The following is a 12,419-nucleotide window of genomic DNA, read 5'->3' as shown; positions in this document are numbered from 1 at the left end:
AAGTGAAAAAATATTTAAATTTTGTATTTAACTCTTCTTTCATATCAAACCGACCTGGAGGACAGGGTTGTCTTGGCCAGTTGACGGCAAGAACGACAGGCCTCATGAAAGTTGAGACACCTTCCAGGTTGATGCACGGCAGGGATTGAGTCGTGGTTGGTTGTGTAGTAAAGAGCGTTGTATCACCAGGAACTATAGGACATGGCTGTAAAGGTTTCATAAACTCTATAGCCTCTGCTCTATCCGATTCTGCAATGCCACTGATGTCAATACACGGGAGACTGGATGTTGAAACAGGCGTTGGTAACGTCGGGGATGTTTCGTCTTGGACATTTCCATCGCTGTTGGATATACCTCCAAGATTACTGGTCACTCTTGTTGCTGACGCTGTTGTAACTAGTTGTGATGACGTTGTAGAATCTGGACAAGGCTGAAGAGGTTGTATAATCTCTATCAGGTCAGCCTTTTCTGATTCTGAGAATCCACTGATATCGAAACAAGGTAAATCTGATGGAGTGACTGGATCAGCGTTGCTCACATTTCCAGTGTTTGACTGGCTTGTAGAAGACGGGGGTATTGCTGCTGCAGTTGTCGGTGGCGGTGATGATGTTGATATTATAGAGGCTGAAATCATAGAAAAGAAAATAAATCTTTAAAATAGAGAACATCATTGTATTTGTGATAAAAAGGAGAGGAAGAAGAAGAAGAAGAAGAAGAAGAAGAAGAAGAAGAAGAAGAAGAAGAAGAAGAAGAAGAAGAAGAACAACAACAACAACAACAACAACAACAATAACAAGGAAGAAGGAATAAGAGGCCAAAAACATAAAAACAATTATAACAGGTAGGAAATTAGGTGGAAAAGTCATAAGATGAGGAAAACAAAATGGAATATGGAGAAATAGGAGCAAACGGAAGGAGGTGAAAACTAGACTAGGAAGTGAATAAAAGTTTAATTTCGTATTGAACTCTTCTTTCATACCAAACCAACCTGGAGGGCAAGGTTGTCTTGGCCAGTTGACGGCAAGAATGACTGGCCTCATGAAAGTCGAGACACCTTCCAGGTTGATGCACGGCAGGGATTGACTCGTGGTTGGTTGTGTAGTAAAGAGCGTTGTATCACCAGGAACTATAGGACATGGCTTTAAAGGTTTCATAAACTCTATAGCCTCTGCTCTATCCGATTCTGCAATGCCACTGATGTCAATACACGGGAGACTGGATGTTGTAGCAGGCGTTGGTAACGTCGGGGATGTTTCGTCTTGGGCATTTCCATCGCTGTTGTATATACCTCCAAGATTACTGGTCACTCGTGTTGCTGACCGTGTTGTAACTGGCGGTGATGACGTTGTAGAATCTGGACAAGGCTGAAGAGGTTTTATAATCTCTATCAGGTCAGCCTTTTCTGATTCTGAGAATCCACTGATATCGAAACAAGGTAAATCCGATGGAGTGACTGGATCAGCGTTGCTCATATTTCCAATGTCTGACTGTGTTGTTGAAGGTTGGGCTACTACTGCTTCAGTTGTTGGTGACGGTAATGCAGACGTTGATACTGCAGTGTCTGGAAAAAGGAAAATAAATTATTATCGAATCAAAAGATAGAGAAGGCAAGGCAAAACAAAGTGATGGATGATTAAAATATTTTTTTACTTATCAAAGACTAACTTATCCTCCTCCTCCTCCTCCTCCTCCCTCCTCGTATACTAGTGCTAGTTCTACCATTACTACTACTACTACTAGTGCTAGTTCTACCATTACTACTACTACTACTACTACTACTACTACTACTACTACTACTACTGCTACGTTTAAAACAACAACAACCACTACTACTATTACTATAACTACTACTACTACTACTACTACTACTACTACTAATACGACTACTACTACTACTACTACTACTACTACTACTACTACTACTACTACTACTACTACTACTACTACTACTACAACTCCTCCTCCTCCTCCTCCTCCTACTACTACTACTACTACTACTACTACTACTACTACTACTACAACTACTACTACTACTACTACGACACCTAAGAATGATACTGCTGCTATAACTATCATTCACAATGCACAATTAGTGAATACCACGTATTACAGGAAAGCCATTCATTGATGGCCAGTCAATGAGATTGTTAATTGCAAACTCCTACATCTGTACGTTTAAGTTATCTAAAGTATGTTATCGAATGTTAGAGGGAGCTCTCTCTCTCTCTCTCTCTCTCTCTCTATATATATATATATATATATATATATATATATATATATATATATATAGATAGATAGATAGATAGATAGATAGATAGATGGATAGATAGAAAGATATATATTTATATATATTTATATATAGAAGGAGAGAGAGAGAGAGAGAGAGAGAGAGAGAGAGAGAGAGAGATAGGGAGAAGAAAAGGGTGAGAGAAAGAGATAGATAGGAAGTCACTGTCTAATTAAGTAACTTTCAATTTGACAAATTTACTTTTGTTAAAAACCTAAGCTACATCAGACTTTTCATATTATTGGAAATTGGCTCATATCACAGCGATTCATAAAAGGTGATAAAATAGACGTGAATAATTATCGGCCAATTCGATTAATTAGAGTAATGGAAGAATTTACTAAGTTGATAGATGGAAAATATGACGTTTGATGCCATTCTCCTTGACTTTTGTAAATCGTTCGACTCTGTGCCTCATGAAAGATTATGATATCGAATTACAAGCTTATGTTATTAGTGATAACATAATTGACTGAATGATGTCTTTTCTCACAAGTCATAAACAGAGAGTTGTAGTTGAAGACTGGTCATCACCTTTGAGTGAAGTAAAGAGTGGCGTCCCCCAGGGTGCTTGAACCACCCCTTTTTATAATGTATATTAATGACTTGCCTAACAGATTTTCTTATAAATATAGATTATTTGTTGATTACACAAATTTGTATTCAGCTACAAACTTTTCTCAAGTCTTGCAAAATGATATACATGCCTTGTTTACTTGTCTGTTGGAGTGAGAAATAGTAACTGAGCTTTAATACCTCAAAAGGTAAAGTCTTGCATATAGACAAAACCAATCTAATATATTTATTATGCAGATGCCTTTTTGGTTTGTATTGGAAAGTGTTATTTTTTATTGTAATTTACACTTTGAGCGTCAAATACAAATTCTTGTAACTAAGGCCAACAAAAACATTTGAGGTTATACTTATAAGCTTCGGTCACTTAGATGCTCATCTATTTAGTATCTATTTAGTATATTTGGAGTACAAAAATGTAATATAGAGTCCTTTATTTTTGAGGCACTCTGTTGTTTTAGACCGAGTCCTCATGGTATATTTTGCTAAAAAGAATGATTTAAATGTCTGGGCCTCCCAACATTGAAATAGAGAAGAAGGAGAGCTGTTTTAACTCAATTATAGATAGAACGAAGTTGACGTCACTCAGGTCTTTGTTATTGTTTTTTGCCATCCATGTTTATAAATAATTCTCACTAAACTGTATCAACCAGACTATAAACGTTCGTGGTTACACATAGTTTTGTGTGTTGGTCCGTTATACTTCCGGATGGCAATGTTGTGAGCTTCTTAGCCAAACGCATACTATCTATATAAAATAGTTTACCGTCTTAATAAAACTTGAAACCGAATGCCTTTTTGTTATTCTTCAATTACATTCATATGTGGAGATGAATTCAAAATATTTATTTCAAGATACTCTATTCTAGAATACCTTTATATTCCCTACCATGAACATATGGAACACTCCTAAATTTAAAACAAGAAATGATATAGATATTCCTGAATTTAAAAATGCCCTTGATAGGGAACCTTTCGCTTTAAAATACATCCCCGACTGGGCATTCATAGTATGTCAAGAATAAGAGTGGATTTTTTGTTTGTTTTTTATTTTTTTTATTTTTAGAAAAAACAAATCTCTTCTATGCTTTTATCTGTTTCTCCCCATTAAATATTCTTTTTGTAAAACATTATGCAATGTGTAATGTCCATTATATTGTTACTGATATTTTAAGGGCTTTTATGGAATATTAGGTCCATTTAAGCCCATTACTGATGAGATATATTATGTAATATAAATTGAGGTTACTTTTTATTTTAAATGCCATTATGTTGGATTTTGATATTATTATTATTATTATTATTATTATTATTATTATTATTATTATTATTATTATTATTATTATTATTATTATTATTATTATTATTATCATTATATTAATTCCTTCAGAAATTCTGCGCCGAGACCATCGGTACTTGTTGGTTTGACATGTGTCAATTTGCATTTCTTTTTAGTTCAAAAACGTTAAATCTAATGCCTAAAATCAAACCAACCACGTGGTTGTACTGCGGAAAAGATGTTACACTTCGTTTGCTTTTGAAATGTTATATCTTTATCTGTTATATCAAACGTGCCACCTCTATCATGACCTATTATAGGTATAATGATACTAACAATCCTTACTTAACTCACTCAATCCTAGAGATTTTTTTTTACTTTTCAAAATTGGAAAACAATGTATTAAAAATGAGCATGTACATAGATAGTTTTATTCAACTACCATTAACAAGCAAAAACTAAAAACATTATTTTAGATACCATGCCTATAATTTGTCTCAGAAAAATGTAATAAATAGGCATGGGGTAAAAGTATCTTCGGGTATTCTACGGATGTAGTCGGTGTTAGGGTTGAGTGAGTTAAAGGATAAATAAAGCATTTTGTTTCCCAAAACGACGTTAATCATTTCCGCTTGTGGTTCTATCCAAATGACTTCAATGAAACTTGACATGCTGAACTGTAAAGGTCATTTTTCGTCGGAGAAAAAATAAATTATAATTAAAATTGAGCTTTATATAGCGCAATATCCACTAAATGTGCTCAAAGCGCTTTACAATGGGTCCCTGGACAGCAGCAACATTAACATGTAGGAAGGGACATGCCGCCTGTTAGGCGATATTACAATTTTTCGGACAAAGACAACGCTGTTAACGGCCATGTACTCATTTTACACCTGAGTACGGTGAGAGAAAGTGAGTAAAGAGATTTTTCCAAGGACTTAACTATGCGCCGAGCGCGAGGCTCGAACCCAGGACCTTCCGATCTGAAAGCGAGTGTAATACCACAAGACCACATAGCCACACAATCATAGCCGACGTATCAATGTCTTGTTTGATGAACTAAGTATTCACTGATCTCTTTCAAACATTAAAATAACCATTCAACATACCAGAAGGACATGGTTTTCTAGGCCAGTTGATGGTCAACACGATCGGTCTCATAAAGGCCGAAACGCCTTCAAGGTTGATGCAAGGTATTCCTTCCGTGATGTTGGTAGGAAGGGTAGTTGGTGTGGTACTGTACTGGGTAGTGCCTGTAGAATGTATGGGACATGCTTCCAAAGGTTTGATAAACTCTATGACATCTGCCCTTTCAGATTCTGGGAAGACGCTTATATCAATACATGGCTGGGGAGATGTCATTTTATCGCTAGTTGGGGAAGAGCCATCAGGTGTCGTAGTTTGAGCGAATGGACAAGGCTCCAGTGGTTTTATGAATTCTATAAAATCTGCTCTCTTTTCTGCTGGAATATATTCTATGTCAACGCATGGAAAGGAAGTTGTAACTCCGGAGTTATTGTTTTGCTTGTTTTCCTCAAGTTTAGAAGAAACTGTTGTGCTAAATATTGCAGATGATAAAGGACAAGGTTTTAAAGGATGAAGTGTTTCTATCACCTCTGATCTCCGCTCACTTGAAATGTAGCTAACATCTATACAAGGAAGATATGTATAATCCTGAGTTGGGCTTACAATTGGACAAGGTTCTAGAGGGCGAAGAGTTTCAATTATTTCTGCTCGTTGCTCAATAGAAATATAACTTATATCGACACAAGGTAGCGATGAGGTTGAGCCAGAATTGTCTTGGTTGTTTTCACTGGTTTCATTGGTTGGAAACGGCAATGGACATGGCTGCAATGGTCTCATAGCGTCTATTATTTCTGCTCTCTGTTCTTGTGCGATATAACTAATATCAATGCAGGGAAGAGAGGTGCTACTGGGTGTGGAAAGGGGGCAGGGTTCAAGGGGTTTCATGGTTTCAATAATAGCAGCTCTTTGATCGAGTGGAATGTAACTGATATCTATACAAGGCAAACTAGTGGTAACTCTTTCAGACGTATACACAACGGGAGAGGAAGTGGAGTTCGCTTGCTCGGACTCCTGGCATGCTTTTCTTGGCCAATTTGCTATTAGCATTATCGGTCGTAGAGCAGGTGAATATCTTGTAAGATCAATGCATGGAAAAGGACTTGCTGTTGTTGTATTTTGTATTGTTTTACTGTTATTAGCACTATTTGTAGTTGTTTCAAGCATTGTTGTGATCATTTCAGGTGTTGTTGTTTCTGGCAGTGAAGTAACTGGACCTGAAATTGTAACTTCTGAAGATGTTGATGTTGGGGCCAGTGTCATTGTGACACCGTCGTCGTTAGTGGAAGTAACATTACATGCCATCCGTGGTTTATTAATAAAGAGAATTGTAGAATGTAAAAACGCTGGATATGCTTCTAGATTTATGCATGATGGTGTAACATTCTCAAGCTCTGTAGTTGTGGCAGTAACATTGCGTTGCGTTGTTGTAAAGTCTGTTGTGACAGGAGGTGTTACCGTGCTTGAGGTGTCTTCGTTGTTTGCCGTAACGTTACACTCCTGGCGTGGTCGGTTAATTAAGAGAATGGTCGGGCGTAAGAAAGGTGGGTAAGTACTTAAGTCAATACACGGCACTGTTGTATTTCCCGAATCGGATGTTGCTGGCTCTGTACTAGCCTCAATTGATGTTGTCATTATTCCTGTTGTTGTTTCAATTCCTTGCGTTCCTTCGTTATCATTTGTAGCATTGCATTCTTGTCGTGGCCAATAGAATTGAAATAGTCCTTGGCGAAGAATTTCAGGAACAAAACTCAAATCAACACAAGGAGGTGTATTTGTGCTTGGTGTAGATGATTCTGGAATAGGATAATTCGAGGGATCCGGCGTGGAATTAGAGTTATTTTGTAGATTAGTAGGTCCGCATGCAATTCTAGGCCAATTCATTACAAGTATAGCGGGCCTTATAAAAGCAGGATATTCTTCTAGGTTTACACAGGGTCGGTCTGAACTAGTTGATGTAGGTACAGGGGTTGTCGGTAATTCTAATTCAGGAATTGTCGCATTACAAGCCTGCCTTGGTTGATTGAGAAGAAGTATAGTTGGTCTTACAATTGACGGATATACTGATAAATCAATACATGGCGGTGATGGAACAGAAGTTGTAGTAGGGCTGGTAGTTGTACTGATTTCACCACATGGTCTCTGGGGAGAGTTCAGCTGTAAGATAATTGGTTGGATTTGAACTGGGTAAATGCTTAAATCTATACAAGGTAGTGGAGTTGTTGTGGTTGGAGCTGATGTGGTTAGCAATTCACTACATGGCCGCTTAGGATGATTTAATTGTATAATGATCGGCCGAAGTTGAACTGGATACCGTTCCAAATCAATGCACGGTATACTAGTTTTTTCTGTTATTGGCACAGCGGACTCAGTGGTCGTGGGGGTCATGGGAAATATTGTAATATCTCTGTCCTCTTCATCACATGGTGGGCGTGGGTAATTTATTAGCAAAATGGCCGCCCGTAGAAATGGTGGGTAAGGAGATAAATCAACACAAGGCAGAGTCGGTGTTACGGGCGTTACCTCAGATGGACTTGGCGTTGATGATACGATTGAGAGGTTTTCACGACAAGCTTGACGCGGTCGGTTTTGATATAAGATATACTGACGTAGCAATGGGCTTGTAACATCTCTCAGTTCTACACAATTTACCCCTGGAATTGGCACAGGTGCTGGAGTTACTACTCCATTCAAATTAAAATTCAAACCTGAGAGCCTATCAACGACAGTGTTTGTTCTTCGGACATATTTACCCAGTGCGTATCTAGAATACCAGCACTCTTTTCGAGGATACAAAAGAAGCCTCATTGTATTTCGAAGTACTGGGTTTGTTACTAAGCGCAGATCTACACAAGGAGATGCACTATTTCCAATGCCAGTTTGTCTCAACACTGGTCTTTGGAGTGTACCTAAATTAGAAAATAAGTCCCCGAGACCAGGTACTACATTTAGATTCAAACCATTTAAATTCACACCGTTACCAAAACCTATCCTGTTTTGATTTCGCAGCTCATTGTCATCATCGCTTTGGCCCTGACCATTTCCTCTTCCAGTATTTCCATTGTTTCCAATGCTTCCAGTGTTCCTGGGATTATTAATAATTCCTGACCCTCCAGAATTTCTGTTTGAATTTGATCCAGGAACCCTGGGATTTCTGATTGTTTCAGGAATTCTGGGGTTATTGTTTCTCTCGGGAAGTCTTGGTTTGGAATCGATTCCTGGAATTCGTGGATTTGTATTTGTTCCAGGAAGTCTTGGATTTCTGATAGTTCCGGGCACTCTTGGAATTGGATTTGTCTCAGGAACTCTTGGATTTGTGTTTGCACCGGGAATCCTTGGATTACTATTTATTCCCGGGGCTCTTGGATTTCTGATTGTTCCAGGAAGTCTTGGGTTTATATTGGTTCCAGGAACTCTTGGGTTTGTGTTTGTTCCAGGAAATCTTGGGTTTGTGTTTGTTCCAGGTACTCTTGGGTTTGTTCTTACTCCTGGAGCTCTTGGATTCGTGATCGTTCCGGGAATTCTTGGATTAGTATTTGTTCCTGGACCTCTTGGATTACTGATTGCTCCAGGAAATCTTGGGTTTGGGTTTGTTCCAGGTAATCTTGGGTTTGTTCTTACTCCGGGAACTCTTGGATTCGTGATTGTTCCAGGAAGTCTTGGGTTTATGATAGTTCCAGGAGTTCTTGGATTAGTATTTGATCCCGGAACTCTTGGATTACTGATTGCTCCAGGAACTCTTGGGTTTGGGTTTGTTCCAGGTAATCTTGGGTTTGTTCTTACTCCGGGAACTCTTGGATTCGTGATTGTTCCAGGAGTTCTTGGATTACTGATTACTCCAGGAACTCTCGGGTTTATATTCGTTCCAGGAACTCTTGGGTTTGTGTTTGTTCCAGGTACTCTTGGGTTTGTTCTTACTCCGGGAGCTCTTGGATTCGTGATTGTTCCGGGAATTCTTGGATTAGTATTTGTTCCCGGAACTCTTGGATTACTGATTACTCCAGGAACTCTTGGGTTTGTGTTTGTTCCAGGCACTCTTGGGTTTGTATTTCTTCCAGGCACTCTTGGGTTTGTTCTTACTCCCGGAGCTCTTGGATTCGTGATTGTTCCGGGAATTCTTGGATTAGTATTTGTTCCCAAAACTCTTGGATTACTTATTACTCCAGGAATTCTTGGGTTTATGTTTGTTCCGGGAATTCTTGGATTAGTATTTGTTTCTGGACCTCTTGGATTACTGATTGCTCCAGGAACTCTTGGGTTTGTGATTGTTCCGGGAATTCTTGGATTAGTATTTGTTCCTGAACCTCTTGGGTTACTGATTACTCCAGGAACTCTCGGGTTTATATTCGTTCCAGGTACTCTTGGGTTTGTATTTGATCCTGGGATTCTTGGGTCTGTGATTGTTCCAGGAATTCCTCTATTTCTATTATTTGTATTGGTTCCAGGAATTACGTTATTTACATTATTTTGGCTGTTTATATTACCATTTGCATTTATACCTATGCCATTTATTATTCTTCCATTTCCATTGTTTCCAATACCAATACCTCCATTTCCGTTTACATTTATATTATTTATTCCATTATTATTTTCAACATCAATAACTCCATTACCGTTGGCATCTACATTGTTTATTCCATTTCCATTGTTTCGAATATCAATACCTCCATTTCCGTTTACATTTATATCGTTTATTCCATTATTGTTTCCGTTACCAAAACCTCCATTCCCGATGACACCTATACCATTTATTCCATTCCCATTGTTTCTAATATTAACACCATCCTTTCTGTTAACGTTTATACCGTTTATTCCATTATTGTTTTCAATATTAATACGTCCATTGCCGTTAACACCGACACGGCTTATTCCATTTCCATTGTTTTCAATATCACTACCTCCATTTCCATTTATGCCTATGTTAATAACTCCATTCCCATCATTCTCAAAATTATTTCTGTTTCTTCCATTAGTATCGCTTTCAACAGCTGTGCCCCCAGTTCTATCCAAGCCCCCATTTGTTTCGTCAACCACACCATTACTCACTTCTCCTCGACCTCTCCTGCCTAGTCCGTCGTTTACAATAGTGATCCTCCTTTCAATGTTGTTGCCATTATTTACAACGCTGCGTCCGCTGTCCCTCGATCGAATATCGACTTGTCTTTCGCTATCTAATCTTCTAAAATCATCAGCACCAATAATGTCCACTTCTCCTTGACTTCCGTCTGGACTGTCGTTAAATGGACCGTCTGGATTCGTTCCTTCATTGTTGTCGATAATATTTACACCGTCACGCCCAGTGTTTCTCCTAGGGACGCTAAATCCTCCTCCTCCAATATTTCTTACGATTACATTCGAATCACTCCCTGGAGCATCTCTACTTGTAGGATTTTTTGCTTGATCTGAAAATAAAAAGAATTTAAAGACTTAATAAGATCATAACTTTGTATCAAGAAAATAATTTGTTTGTTCCCAAGGCATGAACATTGTTAATCAAAAATTAAAAGAAATGCGAAAGTCTCCATCTCTGTCTCGTATTCCAATAGCTCTTAATAACTATACATTATTTATTGGTGTATGATACAGTTAAAAACTATTTACTACCACTAAAATACCAGCAACTAGTTTTTCGTCGTTAAAACATTCCGGTAAGTTTAATTGGGGGGGGGGGGGGAGAAACCATTGTGCATACAAAAATTGTGTTGCCTATCTCTTATCCTCAAGGGATCACCGCCTTTGACGTTCCACAAAAATTGAAATCTTCGGTGGGCGAAGCGGTCGGTTGCCCAGTCAAATCAATGAGTTCGTTGGTACGTTCGAGCTTTCCCAGTGCAACCAACTGGTACATGCGATATCAAGATTGGCAAATTGACACGTATATTGTCCATCAAAATCGAGATCAAGAATTTGGCAAAGACTGAGACTTGGAAAAAAATCGACCGGTCATGGTGACGGAGACATAGATTTCTCAATTCTGGTAGGAAAATTGCCAATCTTCCGTCAATAGCAGGCGTTTGATGACTGCAAACTGACTTAAGTCTAGAATCTGTCAAACAACGGCCACTCTTCATCTGTCAATCGTATACACGTATAAGAACTGAAACCAAAATTAATTAAATCATGTATCATTAGCTTTATCAACTATAATTGAAAAATGCATTTTTTATTTCATTAGGGCAAGTGGTTTAACTTTGAGATGTTTGCAAATTAAATTCTGTTGTTGCCATAAGAGACAAGACTAAGGCAATCCAGAGTAAACGCTGAAAAACTCAAGCATTATTCAGTGACGCAGAAATTATAGATATGAAACTTAAACATTGCTGTTTTAAGGCGTGAAATTTTTTGATCCTCTATTTGGTATAGTTACTTGGTAAAGAGATTTACTGAGCTTAGTAAAGACAATATTATAGTCTTTGGTCCATGTGAACCAAATCACCAAAAAGAAAAGCAATTTTTACGAGTTTTTTAGAAAGCTGAGACAATCTGTTTCTTCTCATTCCCGTCATGTTAAAAATTACGACACTGATTTAAGCTGTTGTATTTTTAGTTCTCCTCGTAATAGTTTGATTAATCGTTAGTAGATTTATTATATAGTCATCATTTTGTCTTCGGCGTTTGCTAAATTTAATCCTTTTTTGCACAAATTGCAAACCAAACTTAAACTTAACGAAAAAATAGACGTCTATTTATAAGTCTAACATGACATATTTATTATTTTGTTGAGTACATTTGCATTACGCATTTTCACGATTTCACAGTGCTTAAAAGTTTATCTAATAATCTAGCAGGCCGTAGAAAGCCTGGCGTACATACAAATTGTCGTCTAATAGTCTTCATTTAATAAGGCATCGCCGGGGGTGCAGATTTATATGTCAAGACCACCCAATCTGGACACGACTTTTTCGTAGCACAAGAAACAAAGAAATACATTAAAAAACACACAAAAAAACAACAAAAGACACCGCCCTGTCATAATTTATATATATTATATTTATAATAGTGCGGCTATGTGGTCTAGTGGTATGACACTCGCTTTCGGATAGGAAGTTCCTGGGTTCGGGCCTCGGTCTCGGCGCATAGTTGAGTCCTTGGAAATGGCTCTTTACTCACGTTCTCTCACCGTACTCAGGTGTAAAATGAGTACCTGGCCGTTAACAGCGTTGTCTTTGTCCGAAAAAATTGTAATATCGCCTAAAT

General features: G+C 38.0%; 1 protein-coding gene across 1 annotated transcript in view; it reads right to left on the bottom strand.

Annotated features, from left to right (window-relative positions):
* LOC144967009 (uncharacterized) overlaps positions 1-12,419 on the bottom strand; it is a 43,514-nt gene that overhangs the window by 20,814 nt on the left and 10,281 nt on the right. The window contains exons 7-9 of the mRNA XM_078903738.1: positions 5,249-10,624; positions 989-1,561; positions 55-624 (exon numbers count right to left, since the gene is read on the bottom strand). Of these exons, the coding sequence (XP_078759864.1) occupies positions 55-624; positions 989-1,561; positions 5,249-10,624 (6,519 nt within the window). The remainder of the gene's footprint in view (positions 1-54; positions 625-988; positions 1,562-5,248; positions 10,625-12,419) is intronic.

The sequence above is a fragment of the Berghia stephanieae genome, chromosome 3 (assembly GCF_034508935.2).
Source record: "Berghia stephanieae isolate SIO BIC M18660-M18661 chromosome 3, UCSD_Bste_1.3, whole genome shotgun sequence".
Taxonomy (NCBI): Eukaryota; Metazoa; Mollusca; class Gastropoda; order Nudibranchia; family Aeolidiidae; genus Berghia; species Berghia stephanieae.
Note: the sequence above shows the minus strand (reverse complement) of the source record. Positions and strands in the feature narration are given on the sequence as shown.